Source organism: Lacerta agilis, chromosome 7 (assembly GCF_009819535.1).
Source record: "Lacerta agilis isolate rLacAgi1 chromosome 7, rLacAgi1.pri, whole genome shotgun sequence".
Classification (NCBI taxonomy): Eukaryota; Metazoa; Chordata; class Lepidosauria; order Squamata; family Lacertidae; genus Lacerta; species Lacerta agilis.
This window is the reverse complement of record NC_046318.1, coordinates 85263954-85282155: the sequence shown is the minus strand read 5'-3', so window position 1 is coordinate 85282155 and position 18202 is coordinate 85263954. Positions and strand designations below refer to the sequence as shown.

General features: G+C 47.3%; 2 protein-coding genes across 2 annotated transcripts; both read right to left on the bottom strand.

Moving 5' to 3' along the window:
- Positions 1–667: 667 nt before the first annotated feature.
- Positions 668–3973, bottom strand: LOC117050499 (fucolectin-1-like). The gene is made up of 3 exons (XM_033156167.1): positions 3889–3973; positions 2135–2426; positions 668–824 (listed from the first exon to the last, which is right to left on the bottom strand). The coding sequence occupies exons 1-3, from the start codon at positions 3971–3973 to the stop codon at positions 668–670; spliced, it is 534 nt and encodes a 177-aa protein (XP_033012058.1).
- A 2701-nt stretch (positions 3974–6674) lies between these two features.
- Positions 6675–10149, bottom strand: LOC117050405 (fucolectin-1-like). Its single transcript, XM_033156058.1, has 3 exons — positions 10065–10149; positions 9149–9431; positions 6675–7011 (listed from the first exon to the last, which is right to left on the bottom strand). Exons 1-3 carry the CDS (start codon positions 10147–10149, stop codon positions 6855–6857), a joined length of 525 nt encoding a protein of 174 aa, XP_033011949.1. The 3' UTR covers positions 6675–6854.
- Between the last annotated feature and the right edge of the window lie 8053 nt (positions 10150–18202).

Genomic DNA, 18202 nt, shown 5'->3' with positions numbered 1-18202 from the left:
AAACAGCCAGATTTCAGGTCATGTAGAATTGATCATAAGAAATCATATCTTGCACATAGACCAGCAGGGAACTCTGCACTCAAACACAACCACCTCAGGGTATCGGAATGAACCAGCTCACCCGCACGATGTCTAAGACAATGTACCATTTCTTATTTAATCCTACATGAATACCACAGTGCAGGTGTGTAAAGTTCTAGTTAGCTTTTGCCAACCTGGCGCCTGGTGTCAATTATATTGTGTCGTAGGGGACCTGGCAGTAGGGCTGCAGAGTGTGGGGCTCCACACTATGGCAGGGAAAGACTTCATTCTTGCTGTGATAGGTTTTCAGCAGTCTCTTGGTCTATGCCAGGCATAGGCAAACTCGGTCCTCCAGCTGTTTTGGGACTACAACTCCCATCATCCCTAGCTGATAGCACCAGTGGTCGGGGATGATGGGTGTTGTAGTCCCAAAACATCTGGAGGGCCGAGTTTGCCTATGCCTAGTCTACGCTTTGTGGCAGGAGCGAAAGCACAGCCCTTGCTGGTTCTCAGGGCCCTGACAAGCTGCTGAAGAAGTAGAGAGAGGGGGCTTGCTGCAAGGAGGGCTATGGTGTTGATTGACGCATCTTTGGTCAATCCAAGGCACACACCCTGAACACACAAACACAGAGGCTGCTGGTGATGCCTAACGCATTTCCTTTGGTACAGCTCCATAGACATCCACTTCGCACAGTGTCAGATAATCATGGCGAGGAAGGTGGATGCTCACATAGCGGCCCCTGAGCCAGCGGCAGTAGAAGCTACTGACGGAGCCCGGTGTGATGTCTTTGACGATCCCACACCTGTAGGGAGAAAAGGAGGGTTAGACACAAGTGTGTGTGTGTGTGTGTGTGTGTGTGTGTGTGTGTGTGTGTGAGGAATTCGCAGGCCATTGTCAGGGATGGTTGAATCAATCAATTCCAGTTTCTCATTTTTCTAATCTTAATGTGATGGCCTGAGTTTCGGGCTCAGAACCAGAGGAGTCTCAGCTTGCACCAGATCCTCTGCCCCGGACATCGGCTGAACCAGGTCTGGGGCCTGATTCTGAGGATCCTCATTCTGCACAACCTCCCCTGCAACAAGCACCAGCTGAGCCGAGTCTGGGGCCTGAGCCTGCCCTGGTTCCAGATGTGGGGAATACCTCGTTGCCAAGCAGCTGGCCCACTACCGGCTGAGGCTGAGGCGGCTCCTGGATGCAGTAACCCACCGGCTTCTCCCGAGCTGCAGAGATTCAGGGCTGATAGAAGGAGAGACCTGAGTACTCGCAGGAGGAGTGCTCACCTTCAGGCAAACAGGGTGATGTGTCGCCAGGGGATCGGGACTTACCATTACCCTGTCTAAGATAAGAGGTGGTCAGACCCTGCCCCAGGTTTTGGGAGCAATATTGCTGGTTGCTATAACCAGCCGGCGTTCCTGCCCTGCCTTGGTTTCCTGCCCGCGTTCCTGTCCCTGACCTTGCCTGACTTCCTGCCTTGCACCCAGCAGTAAACCACTGAGCCTAGGGCTTGCCGATCAGAAGGTCGGCAGTTTGAATCTCCGCGATGGGGTGAGCTCGCATGGCTCCCGCCAACCTAGCAGTTCGAAACCACGCCCAAAAGTGCAAGTATATAAATAGGTACCACTCCAGTGGAAAGGTAAACGGCATTTCCGTGCGCTGCTCTGGTTCACCAGAAACAGCTTAGTCATGCTGGCCACATGACCTGAAATGACTATCTGCAGACAAATACCGGCTCCCTCGGCCTATAGAGCGAGATGAGTGTGCAACCCAGAGTCGTTCGCGACTGGACCTAACAGTCAGGGGTCCCTTTACCTTTTAAAGCTCCTACCGCCTCCCACAAGAATTCTGGGACCGATAGTTTGCCCCTCACAGAGCTGCAATTCCCAGTACACCTTGCAAACTACAGTTCCCATAATTCTTTTCCGGGGGGAGGGGTGCTTTCACCGGGGGTATGCACACAGCATCTGCCTCTTTCCTACTTTCTTCCTATCATCACAAACACAAGAGGAGACTAAGAAGTAGTCACTCCCAGCAAGTGTTCTTGAAGTTTTTCCCTGAAGCCCCAGAGATCATTCAGGTTCAGGGACCAAGTGACAGCTGGCATCTGGAACTTACAGAGTGTTGAATTTGCCGTGGTCAAAAATGGTGTTCCCCACACGGACCTCAGCTCCCAGGAGCCTTTCGCCGCAGCAGTCGGCGCGGTTTTTCACCAACACAGCTGCGATGGCATATTCGGAATCCAAATCCACAAACCACCAGGGGTTCTTGTCATTATCAGTGTGGGCGCAGGAGCCCTGTTGGAAGTCCCCAGAATAGATCCCATCCACAGCTTTGTCTGCCGATCCAAGGATCGCGTATGGAAATGTCGAGGACTGATAAGCTCGTCTTCCTTTGGCCAAGTTCAATACTAGAGTCATATGATGAGGAAAAGAGGGGAAGGGGAATGTTCATGCTTCATTTGTTTACTTGGAATCATAGAATTGTAGAGTTGGAAGGAACCTGGAGGATCATCATAGAATCCTAGAGTTGGAAGAGACCCCAAGGGCCATCCAGTCCAACCCCCTGCCAAGCAGGAAACACCATCAAAGCATTCCTGACAGATGGCTGTCAAGCCTCCGCTTAAAGACCTCCAAAGAAGGAGACTCCACCACACTCCTTGGCAGCAAATTCCACTGTCAAACAGCTCTCACTGTCAGGAAGTTCTTCCTAATGTTTAGGTGGAATCTTCTTTCTTGTAGTTTCAATCCATTGCTCCGTGTCCGCTTCTCTGGAGCAGCAGAAAACAACCTTTCTCCCTCCTCTATATGACATCCTTTTATATATTTGAACATGGCTATCATATCACCCCTCAACCTTCTCTTCTCCAGGCTAAACATACCCAGCTCCCTAAGCCGTTCCTCATAAGGCATCGTTACCAGGCGTTTGACCATTTTGGTTGCCCTCCTCTGGACACGTTCCAGCTTGTCAGTATCCTTCTTGAACTGTGGTGCCCAGAACTGGACACAGTATTCCAGGTGAGGTCTGACCAGAGCGGAATACAGTGGTACTATTACTTCCCTTGATCTAGATGCTATACTCCTATTGATGCAGCCCAGAATTGCATTGGCTTTTTTAGTTGCTGAATCACACTGTTGACTCATGTCAAGTTTGTGGTCTACCAAGACTCCTAGATCCTTTTCACATGTACTGCTCTCAAGCCAGGTGTCACCCATCCTGTATTTGTGCCTTTCATTTTTTTGCCCAAGTGTAGTACTTTACATTTCTCGCTGTTAAAATTCATCTTGTTTGCTTTGGCCCAGTTCTCTAATCTGTTAAGGTCATTTTGAAGTGTGATGGTTTTCATCCATTGTGTCGTGGCACCCTGGGGTAGCTTGAATGATGGTCAGGGGTGCCGCAGGCAACACTGGCCTCTGTCCCTCTTTCCTCCCCTCCCTCCTCCAATTCCCTTCTCCCTTCTCTGCCCCCCAAAGGCGTGCACAGCTGATTGTTTCAGCAGCCCTGGCTACAAGCTCCCCAGGCAAATGGTGTCTCTGGGGCTGGCCAGGGGGTGCTGGTTACCAGAAGCAGAGGTGGCCTCAGAGCAAGAAAGCAAGAAAGCCCCCTGTGGGGCAGTGTGAGGAGGCAGCTCTCCGGGCATCCACAAAGCAATCCAGCTTTTGTGTTTTGCAACGGTTTGTTGGGAAATTGGCAAACCTGCATTATGGGTTGAGGTGACCCCCGGGTAATCACCTTATTATAACCATGTGTCAAAATTTCAACATACAGTCTGTGCAAGAGGGTGGGGATAGGAACCCCTCATTGTGGTGAGGCACCATCTACCAGTAGGTTATGATTTGGCCCAGAGACATGCCTGCTTTCCCAATTCTTACCTGCATATCTTGATTTGTAGCTCTGGGACTGTCCTGTCTCTTCCAGGAGTGCCAGGGCCAGCAGCAGGGTCCTGAAGTTGAGCATCCTGCAGTTGAGAGAAACAGAGTGCATCTAACCCAGAATGCAGCAGCTGGACTGGTGACTGGGAGTGGCTGCTGAGACCATACAACACTGGTCCTGAAAGACCTACATTGGCTCCCAGTACGTTTCCGAGCACAATTCAAAGTGTTGGTGCTGACCTTTAAAGCCCTAAATGGCCTCGGTCCAGTACACCTAAAGGAGCCTCACCAGCCCCATTGTCCAGCCCGGAAACTGATGTCTAGCACCATTGCAGGGCTTGGGGGACAGCTGAGAGTCCTGAATTCAGAATCTGTGGCTAGGCTGGCCATAGGAACTGTCCTCCTCCAAAGTGCTGGAGATCCCTAACAGTCAGTTAACAGACTTTTAAACAGTAAAAATACAGCTTTAGCTCTACCCAAAAAGGATCAGGACCTTCTTTTTTGCAGAGGGGGTAGGATAAGAAGTTCTAGACTTCAAAGATCACACCCAGTGGGTTTCCCCGACTTACCTTGCCTCCCTTTCTTGGGATCTGCAGAAGCGTCTGTTGCTCTTGGTGGGACAGGAGACACAGCTTCTTCTCCCCAGACTGAGACTTCCCTGCTTCCAGAGGAATCCTGCACCTCCAGGTTTTATCCCCTTTCCCAATGGGCAGTGCTTGCCTGACATGGCTCAACTTGGCCAATCAGAAAGTTGTTGACACCAGGAAAAGGGAAATATCTAAATTTCTATGGGGTGGGAAAAAACCTAGGATCAAACATCTGTTATTAATAGATAAAAAGGAGAGGGGAGGTTTCACGCTGCCGGATTTGGAAATGTACCATGCAGCAGCTGGACTAATTTGGTTAAAGGACTGGATCACACTAAGAGATACTGACATACTTGATATGGAAGGCCACGACAACAGGTTCGGTTGGCATGCATATCTAATCTATGAAAAAGTAAAGGTCCACAGGTGTTTTTTGAGCCACACCATGAGAAAATCATTGTATAAGATCTAGAACAAGTACAAAGGAATCCTTGGAGCCAAACATACCCCTGTGGATGTCGCCAACCGAAGCCATAGCTGTTAAAAGAGTGAACATGAAAACAAACTGGCCAATGTACAGAACAGTTCTGGAATTAGACAATGATAACTTCAAACTGCAAAAAATATGAGGAAATTAAGGGCTACCTAATGGATTGGCTGCAGTATTTTCAGTTAAATCAAAGATTGGCAATAGATATAAAGCAGGGAATAGTGAGGGAGACATCCAAATTTGAAAAAAGATCTAATCTTGATTAAAGGAAAAAATATTTCACGAATTTATGACCATCTTTTAGAGTGGGAAACCAAAGAAGAGCAGGTTAAAACGGTAATGGTGAAATGGGCCCAGGATTTCAGGTATAACATATATATGGACCAATGGGAAAGACTGTGGAAGGAGGATGTCAAATTTACAGCCTGTTATACCCTAAGGGAAAACACCATGAAAATGCTTTACAGGTGGCACCACACCCCCTTGAAACTATCAAAGATGTATAAAGGAGGGTCACCAAATTGCTGGAGATGCCAAAAAGACGTGGGGTCTTACTACCATATGTGGTGGACGTGTGCAATTATCAGGGAATTTTGGGATAATATTTATAACAAACTGAAGAAATTGTTTAAAATTACATTCAAAAAAACCCCAGAGATTTTCCTGTTAGGGATTTTACCCCTGGAAATTAAAAAAGAAAGGAGAACGCTATTTCTAATTCTAGCTGTCACAGCAGCTAGAATTCTTGTGGCTAGAAAGTGGAAAAACGAATCAGTACCGACAATCTTAGAATGGCAGATGCTTATGTTAGATTATTTGCAGCTGGCGAAATTGACAGGAGGAGTTAGAGGAGAAATACATAAGAATATCTTGCAATAATAAGGCCATATTAGCAGAACTAGAGTGATACTTGTAATTAAATAAATATTGAATACTATTGAAGATAAAGGAATGAGAAATAAAGATCAAAACTGTGCAGACAAACAATGATGTAACGAAAGTACATTAAGAAAGATCGGAAGATTTGTATCTATGTGAGAAGTGTGGTTATGTAAACCAATTTTAACCTTTTTCTCGTGTTTTTCTTTTTCTTTTTCTCTGTTTTCTTCTATTTTTTCATTTTTTATTTGTATTGATGAGACTATAAATATTTTTAATGTGTGTAAATAAAACCAATAAAGATTACTTTAAAAAAGAAGATGTTGACACCAGGATCTAGGGGATTAAGATCAAGTTTTGACAACCTTCATCTGAGTAGGATCTGAGTGTGCTTGTGTGTTTTCTGACTCTCTCCCAAGAGGAAATGGCATGTCCTTGGCAGGAGATGGTTTTAAAAGAAGATATCCTCATTCCATTTATCCCATTTAGAGGTCAGAAGGGTGCCAAACTGAAGAACGCTGATACTGGCAGGTCCCAACCACATCAGCTAGCCAGATATCCCAAAGATGTGTGTGACAGAGAATGTGGCCTGAATCCCAGATGACACCACAGCTTCAGATAAATGAAAAATCCTTGGCTTGGCATGGGGAAAGAGGGAGGACAGTGGCCTCTGGAGAAGCCCCCCCTGCTCACGCCTTGCCTTGGGCCCCAATGAGTTCACTCATGAGAGGAATGGACAAAGGTTGGTTTATTGCATGAAGGGAAAGCGACAAGAGCCTAAAGAAGCAAAGCGGCATGTTGGTTGGTGACCAGAAGGTCCCTGATGCCTATGCCTGGTCTAGGCTTTGTGGCAGGAGCGAAAGCACAGCCCTTGCTGGTTCTCAGGGCCCTGACAAGCTGCTGGAGAAGTAGAGAGAGGGGGCTTGCTGCAAGGAGGGCTATGGCGTTGATTGACGCATCCTTGGTCTTTGACAGCCACACACCCTGAACACAGAGGCTGCTGGTGATCCCTAACGCATCTCTTCTGGTACAGCTCCGTAGACATCCACTTCACACAGTGTCAGAGGAATGTGGCGAGGAATGTGGATGCTCACATAGCGGCCCCTGAACCAGTGGCAGTTGAAGCTACTGACGGAGCCCGGTGTGACGTCTGTGATGGTCCCGCACCTGTAGGGAGAAAAGGAGAGTTAGACACAATTAGGAATAAGGAATTAGGAATAATTTATTGGCCAATTATCAAACATACTTGGAATTTTTCTTCGACTACATTGCAATGTAAACGTAGCTCATACAAACACTATACCCCTCACGATACAACAGCACAGCAAGAAACCCCATACCACCAACTGACCTCCCTTCCGCCCCAACTAGAAATTCAACAGTTTGATGGCACAAGGGAAAAAGCTATTCCTGTGCCTAGACATGTTTGTGTATAAAGTCCTGTAGCGACCCCCGGATGGGAGTAAATCAAAACAGTAATGACCAGGATGTGAAGGGTCTGCGACAATTCTCTCTGCTCTCTTCTTGGCTCAAGCAACATAAAGTGTCTCTATTGGAGGCAAACTAGCACCAATTACCCTCTCTGCAATTCTTACTGCTTGTTGGAGCCTCTTCTTACCCAGCTTAGAGGCTGTGCCATACCAGGCAGTAACAGAATTACACAGAACAGTTTCAATGGTACCTCTGTAAAATTGGATCAACAATTCTTGGGGCAAATTAAATTTTCTTAGTTGTCGCAAGAAATACAATCTGTGGTGGACCCTTTTAATAATGATATTGATGTTGTCTGGCCAATTTAAGTTTTGAGAAATTATAGAGCCCAGGAATTTAAAGGAGTCTACCACTACAACCATATCAGCAAGAATGGAGAGTGGCAGCGAGATGGGAGAGTGCTTTCCAAAATCGATTATCATTTCCTCAGTCTTTTGGGCATTTAGTACCAAGTTATTCCTGCTGCACAACTGTGTGTGTGTGTGTGTGTGTGTGTGTGTAGGAAGCATTCGCAGGCCATTGTCAGGGATGGTTGAATCAATCAATTCCAGTTTCTTATTTTTCCAATCTTAATATCAGTTCTCCACATTTCCACATCACTTTGTGATCTCTTTTGTTTCAGTCAGCACAAAAATTGGTCAGTGTTTTGTGTGAATTTATCCTAATATATCGATTTTCGCAAAGCAATTTCCCCTAATAGCATGCAGTTTTGTATGTCGTCTTCACTTATCCATCCTTTATCCTGCACCCTTTCCCATAGGATGTGCACATGACATTACTCAGCGGGAGAACGAAATTTGTTGCTAAATTCGGAGAAGTGCAAGTTCCAAAAGATGGCTGAGTTTTGGTCCGTGTATTCCTTCAGAACGTGCGGATTGGGTAACTTTGCCTTTAAATGCCACTTGAATCAAATTTCTCCCGCACCTCTAGCCATTCTAGCGCATGCCTTGATTATGATGGCCAGGTTGGATCGCACCCACCTAGTCTGCCACTGCCAGCATCCTTGGAATTCGTGTCTGATGTGCTGCTACCTGTTGCCAGGTAGACCACCATCTTCTGATCTGGATTAAAGAATTTATTTCTGTTTAATGGTGGACCTGACCCCCTGACTGCATACACCTATACAGTTAATGGCACATTTAAAGCTCCTTTAATGGGAGGTGGGTGGCGCTGTGGTGTAAACCACTGAGCCTAGGGATTGCTGATCAGAAGGTCGGCGGTTCGAATCCCTGCGATGGGGTGAGCTCCAGTTGCTCGGTCCCAGCTCCTGCCAACCTAGCAGTTTGAAAGCATGCCAAAAAGTGCAAGTAGATAAATAGGTACCGCTCCGGCGGGAAGGTAAACGGCATTTCCATGTGCTGCTGTGGTTCGCCAGGAGAGGCTTAGTCATGCTGGCCACATGACCCAGAAGCTGTACGCCAGCTCCCTTGACCAGTAAAGCGAGATGAGCACTGCAACCCCAGAGTCGTTCGCGACTGGACCTAACGGTCAGGGGTCCCTTTACCTTTACCTTTTAAAGCTCCTACCACCTCCCACAAGAATTCTGGGACCGATCGTTTGCCCCTCACAGAGCTGCAATTCCCAGTACACCTTGCAAACTACAGTTCCCATAATTCTTTTTTGGGGAGAGGGGTGCTTTCACCGGGGGTATGCACACAGAATCTGCCTCTTTCCTACTTTCTTCCTATCATCACAAACACAAGAGGAGACTAAGAAGTAGTCACTCCCAGCAAGTGATCTTGAAGTTTTTCTCTGAAGCCCCAGAGATCATTCAGGTTCAGGGGCCAAGTGACAGCTGGCAGCTGGAACTTACAGAGCGTTGGATTTGCCGTGGTCAAAAATGGTGTTCCCCACACGGACCTCAGCTCCCAGGAGCCTTTCGCTGCAGCAGTCGGCGCGGTTTTTCACCAACACAGCTGCGATGGCATACTCAGATTCCAAATCCACAAGCCACCAGGGGTTGTTCTCATCATTGGTGTGGGCGCAGGAGCCCTGGTGGAAGTCCCCAGAATAGATCCCATCCACAGCTTTGTCTGCCGATCCACGTGGGTATGTGGAGGACTGATAAGCTCGTCTTCCTTTGGCCAAGTTCAATACTAGAGTCATGTGATGAGGAAAAGAGGGGAAGAGGAATGTTCATGCTTCATTTGCTTACTTGGAATCATAGAATTGTAGAGTTGGAAGAGACCTGGAGGACCATCTTGTCCTGTGGTTTTCAACCTCTGTCCCATGGTACCCTGGGGTGCCTTGAAAGATGGTCAGGGGTGCCGCAGGCAACACTGGCCTCTGTCCCTCTTTCCTTCCTTCCCTCCCTTCTCTGCCCCCCAAAGGCGTGCACAGCTGATTGTTTCAGCAGCCCTGGCTACAAGCTCCCCAGGCAAACGGTGTCTCTGGGGCTGGCCAGGGGGTGCTGGTTACCAGAAGCAGAGGTGGCCTCGGAGCAAGAAAGCAAGAAAGCCCCCTGTGGGGCAGTGTGAGGAGGCAGCTCTCCAGGCATCCACAAAGCAATCCAGCTTTTGTGTTTTGCAACGGTTTGTTGGGAAATTGGCACACCTGCATTATGGGTTGAGGTGACCCCCGGGTAATCACCTTATTATAACCATGTGTCAAAATTTCAACATACAGCCTGTGCAAGAGGGTGGGGATAGGAACTCCTCATTGTGGTGAGGCACCATCTACCAGTAGGTTATGATTTGGCCCAGAGACATGCCTGCTTTCCCAATTCTTACCTGCATATCTTGATTTGTAGCTCTGGGACTGTCCTGTCTCTACCAGGAGTGCCAGGGCCAGCAGCAGGGTCCTGAAGTTGAGCATCCTGCATTTGGGAGATACAGAGTGCATCCAATCCAGAATGCGGCAGCTGGACTGGTGACTGGGAGTGGCTGCTGAGACCATATAACACTGGTCCTGAAAGACCTACATTGGCTCCCAGTACGTTTCCGAGCACAATTCAAAGTGTTGGTGCTGACCTTGAAAGCCCTAAATGGCCTCGGTCCAGTACACCTAAAGGAGCATCTCCAGCCCCATCGTCCAGCCCGGAAACTGAGGTCTAGCACCATTGCAGGGCTTGGGGGACAGCTAAGAGTCCTGAATTCAGAATCTGCGGCTAGGCTGGCCATAGGAACTGTCCTCCTCCAAAGTGCTGGAGATCCCCAACAGTCAGTTAGCAGACTTTTAAACAGTAAAAATACAGCTTTAGATATACCCCAAAAGGATCAGGACTTTCTTTTTTGTGGAGGGGGTAGGGTAGGCTAGGCTAGTTCTAGACTTCAAAGATCACACCCAGTGGGTTTCCCCGACTTACCTTGCCTCCCTTTCTTGGGATCTGCAGAAGCGTCTGTTGCTCTTGGTGGGACAGGAGACACAGCTTCTTCTCCCCAAACTGAGACTTTCCTGCTTCCAGAGGAGTCCTGCACCTCCAGGTTTTATCCCCTTTCCCAATGGGCAGCACTTGCCTGACGTGGCTCAACTTGGCCAATCAAAAAGATGTTAACACCAGGATCTGGGGGATTAAGATCAAGTTTTGACAACCTTCATCTGAGTAGGATCTGAGTGTGCTTGTGTGTTTTCTGACTCTCTCCCAAGAGGAAATGGCATGTCCTTGGCAGGAGATGATTTTAAAAGAAGATATCCTCATTCCATTTATCCCATTGAGAGGTCAGAAGGGTGCCAAACTGAAGAACGCTGATACTGGCAGGTCCCAACCACATCAGCTAGCCAGATATCCCAAAGATGTGTCTGACAGAGAATGTGGCTGAACCCCAGATGACACCACAACTTCAGGTAAATGAACAATCCTTGGCTTGGCATGGGGAAAGAGGGAGGACGGTGGTCTCAGGAGAAGCCCCCCTGCTCACGCCTTGCCTTGGGCCCCAATGAGTTCACTCATGAGAGGAATGGACAAAGGTTGGTTTATTGCATGAAAGGAAAGCAACAAGAGCAAACATGTGCTGCTTCAGGTAGCAAAGTTGCAAGAGAAGCAGGCAACTATTCCGATGGTGCCTACACCCCTTACTCTAAGGAAGAAGGATCCCCATGGAAAGCCTGAAGAAGCAAAGCGGCGTGTCGGTTGGTGACCAGAAGGTTCCTGATGGATCCTGTGGGAGCTAACCAGGCATGGTTAACCTAGGAAGCAAGTATTCTTTTGAGCCAACGTTAGGCGATGGAGAGGGCAGGGGATCTTTGGGATAAGTCATTCATTATAACCTCTTTATTCTGTTGTTCTGTTGGTTCTTTCCTATTAAGTTCCTGCCTGTTTCACATGTTGGTCATTGGTAGTTGAAACGATACAATCCCAGTACCTCTCTGATCTTTTGAATTGAATCCGCACCCTCCTGCTCTAACCATTTTTTGAGGTAATTTGTAATTTTTGCCCCCAACTGAGCATACGTTTCTTCCCTCAACTTTGTCACACTCCTGAATTTTTTTCTTAGTTGTTCTGAGGTAATTCCAAACCTCGTATAAACCTCGTATAAATTAATTGTTTAAACATATCAAAGTCTGTTGACTGTTCTTCTGTCATTTGGGCATTTATTTCTGCCAATACCCCACTAATTCTAGCCCATAAGATCACCATTTTCTCCTCATCCTTCACTTGGAAATCTTTACAGGCTCTCTCAAATGATATCAGAAAAGCCTCTGGGCTATCTTTCTCCTTGAAGACAGGGAAACGCTTTAAATCCACTTTCCCTGGTGTTTGACTACTGGCGTTATTACTATTGTTTTGATTCTCCATTGCTGCTAATTCTAGTTTCTTCATTTCCAACTGAAATTGCATTCTTTCGCTCTCACTTTCCCTCTCAGCTCAAATTCTTTCGCTCTCCCTTTTGCTTTCCTGCTCAGCTCGAATTCTTTCTTTTTCTAATTCTAATTTATATTGTTGTTCTAGTTTCCACTTTTCTAATTCTATAGACACTTGTGGATCTCTCGCCTCAGGTACAATATTAGTGGCATCTTCTAAGCTCTGCTCTTCCCTCAGAGGATTCCCATTTTCCTCCCCTTCAGAGCTATCTTGAGCTGGTTCCCTCACAGGGTTCTTTGTCTTTTTAGGTGGCATATTGTGTGATTGAGGATTGACAGTTAAATTAACAAAATAAGAGAAATCTCCTCTCAGCACTGTTCCCCCTGGCTAGGTTTCTCCAGACTCGGGTCTCAAAGTTCTGCTATGGGTCTTCTCTCCACCCGTTAAGCTTACTTCCTCTGACCCCAAGTCAAAACTCTCTGCCAGAACAGATTTGTGAGCTCTCTTTTCTCCTTTTGTTATCTTAGCCTTGCAGCATCCTTGGGTAACCACAACTACACCCCCGGGCTAGGTTATCACTTCACAGATTTACCCTTCCCCTTCCAGGTGTATTGTTTAACCCCAGCTGCTTCTGCCAATTTTGTGGTGAACAGGCACAACGATCTCAATATCCCTCCACGGGCTTATTGATGTCTCCTGCCGGCGTATTGATCTTATCCCGCCGTTGCCGCCAGTTTTGTGGCGATCACACAGGGTCCCCGGTCGTTTAACGGACTATTGATCCCTGTGCCACCATGGTGCTTCGCTGCCACCAACCAGGATCCCCTCCCTGGTAATCACTGTCACAGTCAGGGTGTACTTTTAAACAAAATAATAAGTGTTTATTTAAAAACTTCAACAACTTAAGATATTGGTTACAACCCTGTCCTAATCCTACGCTCACCACTCTACCTCACCACCAACCCTCTCAATCAACAACCACCCACCAACCAACTGCTTCAATCAACTCCACCCACTCTAACTCTAACTGACTCTGTCCAGCTGCCCCTAGCTCCTCCTCCCTCTGTTTATTGGTCAGCCTAGGGTCAGCCACTTAACCCCTTACTTACTCCTGCTCATATATGTATTCCCTAGGAAGGGCAAACGCCGCACCGGCACCACGCCTAAATTTTTACACACCTTCAGTGCTGGAACGTGTCCAGAGGAGGGCAACCAAAATGGTCAAAGGCCAGGAAACAATGCCGCCTTATGAGGAACGGCTTAGGGAACTGGGTATGTTTAGCCTGGACAAGAGAAGGTTAAGGGGTGATATGATAGCCATGTTCAAATATATAAAAGGATGTCATATAGAGGAAGGTGAAAGGTTGTTTTCTGCTGCTCCAGAGAAGCGGACACGGGGCAATGGATTCAAACTACAAGAAAGAAGATTCCACCTAAACATTAGGAAGAACTTCCTGACAGTAAGAACTGTTGGACAGTGGAATTTGCTGCCAAGGAGTGTGGTGGAGTCTCCTTCTTTGGAGGTCTTTAAGCGGAGGCTTGACAGCCATCTGTCAGGAATGCTTTGATGGTGTTTCCTGCTTGGCAGGGGGTTGGACGGGATGGCCCTTGGGGGTCTCTTCCAACTCTAGGATTCTATGATTCTATGATTCAGGAATATAAACTGCCTTGCTTCCGTCCTGCTGTTATCTTTTTTTTTTCAACATAATTTTTATTAAGTTTTCTCAAAATTATAATTTATACAAGAGTGTACAACATTTATGAGCTCTGCATGTATACAAAGATTTATATCAATGAGAAAAAAATACTCTTATGCTTATATCATATACATAGTTTATACAATCTGTAAAAAAAGGAAAGAAAAAGAAAAAAAGCCACTTCCCCCCTTCTGCTTCCCCCCCGTTCTTCTTCTGTTTTCTTTTGTCACCTAATTCCACGGATATATACTTCTTTATTACATTTGTCATCTATCACATGTTATGACTTAGTCCCATATTGTAAAACCTCTCCTTCCAAATTTATTTCTACCTACATTATCTTATGTTGTTAAATAATTTACTTATATATATAACAATGCTAAATGTGCTCATGTTCCATTTGTATCTTTTCCCTGTTAATATTGTTTTATATCTTCATTAATTTTCCAATAAAGAATTTTTTGATTAACTATGAGATCTGCGTTTTCCTTTCATTTTCTATATTCCATACAACTTATTCAGATAAACCTTAAATTTGTCCCATTCTTTTCCAAAAGTTTCACATCTTTGTTGCCGAATCTTTGATGTTAATTTTGCTATTTCCGTGTATTCAACCATCTTTTGATGCCATTCCTCTATAGTAGGAGTCTGTTGCTGTCTCCAAACTTGGGCCAACAAAATTCTTGCTTCCGTCCTGCTGTTCTCTTCATTACTTTCACGATTGGTCTTGAGAAGAACCTCACCGGCTTCCTGAAAGGCAAACAACACGGTGAGTGGGATGGCCTCCATCCAACAGCCTCAGCCAGACCCTCCACTGGCTGCTGCCTGGTAACTTCACCCCGGACGTCCTTGCCAACTTCCACTGGTTTCTACCCATGAATATCCACTGGTTCCATTCACCCTGCGCCCAGAGGATGGCATCTGCCACCCCCTGAGCACGTATTTCCCAGCCACAAGCACTACTCACCTGGTCCACGTCTGAACGCTCCCATTCACACACGCAGACACACGCCATTCGAAGCCTTCCATTCATACATGCAGACACACACCATTCGAAACCTGCCATTCACACACGCAGACACACACCATCCGCCATCCCATGAAGAATGTCTGTGGACGCATTCACTCACCAGCTGCTCTGCATTCACACACACACACACACACACACACACACACACACACACACACAGCTTCAAGTCATGAATATCCACACAGCTTCTGTCAACTGATTTCCAAAGGTGACCTTCAGCCAGCTGACATCTGCAGCACCTTATGGCACCCACTGGCTTCTGAATGCAAGCTCCACCAGCCAGCTTCTGCCAGGTCCGTTTCCAGACACCAGCCAGCTTCTGACTGTGGAAAGTAGCTGCCTTCAAGCTGCGATCCCACCCAGCAAGCGAACTTGCCTTCTCCCTGTTCCTCAGCATCCCATTGCGCGATGAGTGCCTCCTTCCTCCTGCCATTTTGCCTCCCCCAGAGCTGAGTGCCACAGCTGCTGCCCACTGAGGTCTGTGCTGGGAAGAAGGAGAGGCCCACCTTTGTAGCCCTGCAACTGACAGGTGCCTTTGTGACATCATAGACAGCCCACAGCCAATGGGAGCAGCTGTGGACGCAACATCACCAGAACCTCTTTGGGCATGACAACTGTGGCTGCACCTCAGCAGTGACTTATTTCTTTGTCTGTTCATTATTTAAAATACTGTTGGTCCCCACCCTTCATCTGTACTGATGCTCAGGTGGGGGAGATGTTTGGCCCAGCTGCTCAGGGTGTCTTCACACCCACCCCACTGGGAACCCAACACTTCCTCCTGGGACAAATCCTGCCACTCTCACCTCATCCTGGCTGGGGCCGTGGGGCCCAGGGCAGAGAGGGGCCCCCAAAAGTGTGAGGACCTCCCACCTGGCTCTGACCTTCAGGGGGGACAGGAAAGAGGGAGGTGGATTTGGGAGGCATGGAATCAAAAGCGCTCATGAGAGAAGGTTGAAGGTGGGCAAATGCTCACATGGAAGCCGTGATGCACAGGAGCATGTATTTATACCCTAGTGTGGACACAGCTGTCATGCATGCCAGGTAGGTTTGGACAGAGTAAATAGAGATTTGTCATTTGGAAACATGAGTTATATTTCCTGATGTTAGATAGGAAATGTTTTGAGTCGGCGGTATATCCAGCAAGTAATGTTTTTAATGGTTCTGGCGGTTCTCCAGACGTCCACTGGAGGGTGCTATATTTTTTGCATAAAATCACGTTTTTACCGGTGAAGGTTGCTATCTGTACAATGTAAGTATGTACAAACACTCCCATATGGCCATGGAACATTGTGTCCAAATTTCAATGGAATCAGTCAAGCAGTTACGGAGAAAGAGAAAGGTGATCGGTCACAAACATCCACCTTTTACATTTTTATATATACAGATAAAGCGGAATGTGAGAAGATTCAGGATAGATGGAAGGACTTATTCAGGCAGAGCACAGTTAAACTGTGGAACTCCCTTCCACAAGAGGCAGTAAGGGCCACTAACTGAGACGGCTTAACAACAACAACAACAACAACAACAACAACAACAATAATAATATTTATTATTTGTACCCCGCCCATCTGGCTGAGTTTCCCCAGCCACTCTGGGCGGCTCCCAATCGAGTGTTAAAACAATACAGCATTAAATATTAAAAACTTCCCTAAACAGGGCTGCCTTCAGGTATTTTCTAATTGTCAGGTAGTTGTCTATATCTCTGACCCCTGATGGGAGGGCATTCCACAGGGCGGGTGCCACCACCGAGAAGGCCCTCTGCCTGGTTCCCTGTAGCTTTGCTTCTCGCAGCGAGGGAACTGCCAGAAAGCCCTCGGCGCTGGATCTCAGTGTCCGGGGTGAATGATGGGGGTGGAGACGCTCCTTCAGGTATACAGGACCGAGGCCGTTTAGGGCTTTAAAGGTCAGCACCAACACTTTGAATTGTGCTCGGAAACGTACTGGGAGCCAATGTAGGTCTTTCAAGACCAGTGTTATGTGGTCTCGGCGGCTGCTCCCAGTCCCCAGTCTGGCTGCCGCATTCTGGATTAGTTGTAGTTTCCAGGTCACCTTCAAAGGTAGCCCCACATAGAGCGCATTGCAGTAGTCCAAGAGGGAGATAACCAGAGCATGCACCACTCTGGCAAGACAGTTCGCAGGCAGGTAGGGTCTCAGCCTGCGTACCAGATGGAGCTGGTAGACAGCCACCCTGGACACAGAATTAACCTGCGCCCCCATGGACAGCTGAGAGTCCAAAATTACTCCCAGGCTGCGCACCTGGTCCTTCAGGGGCACAGTTACCCCATTCAGGACCAGGGAGTCCTCCACACTTGCCCACCTCCTGTCCCCCAAGAACAGTACTTCTGTCTTATCAGGATTCAACCTCAATCTGTTAGCCGCCATCCATCCTCCAACCGCCTCCAGGCACTCACACAGGACCTTCACCGCCTTCACTGGTTCTGATTTAAAAGAGAGGTAGAGCTGGGTATCATCTGCATACTGATGAACACCCAACCCAAACCCCCTGATGATCTCTCCCAGCGGCTTCATATAGATATTAAAAAGCATGGGGGAGAGGACAGAACCCTGAGGCACCCCACAAGTGAGAGCCCAGGGGTCTGAACACTCATCCCCCACCACCACTTTCTGAACACGGCCCAGGAGGAAGGAGCGGAACCACTGTATAACAGTGCCCCCAGCTCCCAACCCCTCTAGCCGGTCCAGAAGGATGTTATGGTCGATGGTGTCAAAGGCCGCTGAGATGTCCAGCAGAACTCGGAAACAGCTCTCACCTTTGTCCCTAGCCCGCTGGAGATCATCGACCAGCGCGACCAAGGCAGTTTCAGTCCCATGATGAGGTATGAATCCTGACTAAAAGGGATCCAAATGGTCCGCTTCTTCCAGGCGTGCTTGGAGTTGTTCAGCAACCACCCACTCAATCACCTTGCCCAAGAATGGAAGATTTGAGACTGGGCGATAGTTGGCCATATTGGCCGCATCTAAAGATGGTTTATTAAGAAGCGGTTTAATCACTGCCTCTTTCAGCAGGTCTGGGAAGTTAAAAGAAACTGACAAAATTCACAGAGAAGCAGGTTATCAACGGCTATTAGGCCAGATGTCTATGCTCTGCCTCCACCAGGCTGGGATTCCTCCAGGCAACCTGCTTACTGAGTATTCACCCATTATTATTATTATTATTATTATTATTATTATTATTATTAATTTATTTATATACCGCCCTATACCTGGAGGTCATTAGGGTGTGTTTATGTGTACATTTCTCATCACTTTCTTAACCGCAAAAGGCTTTTTAAAAGTTGAATTGTTGCGCTTGGGCAACAGAGTGTTTTAACTTTGCAGACCTCCATAAACGCCCACTCCACTCTTGAATCCCTTCTGCAGAAACCCCACTGACTGAGC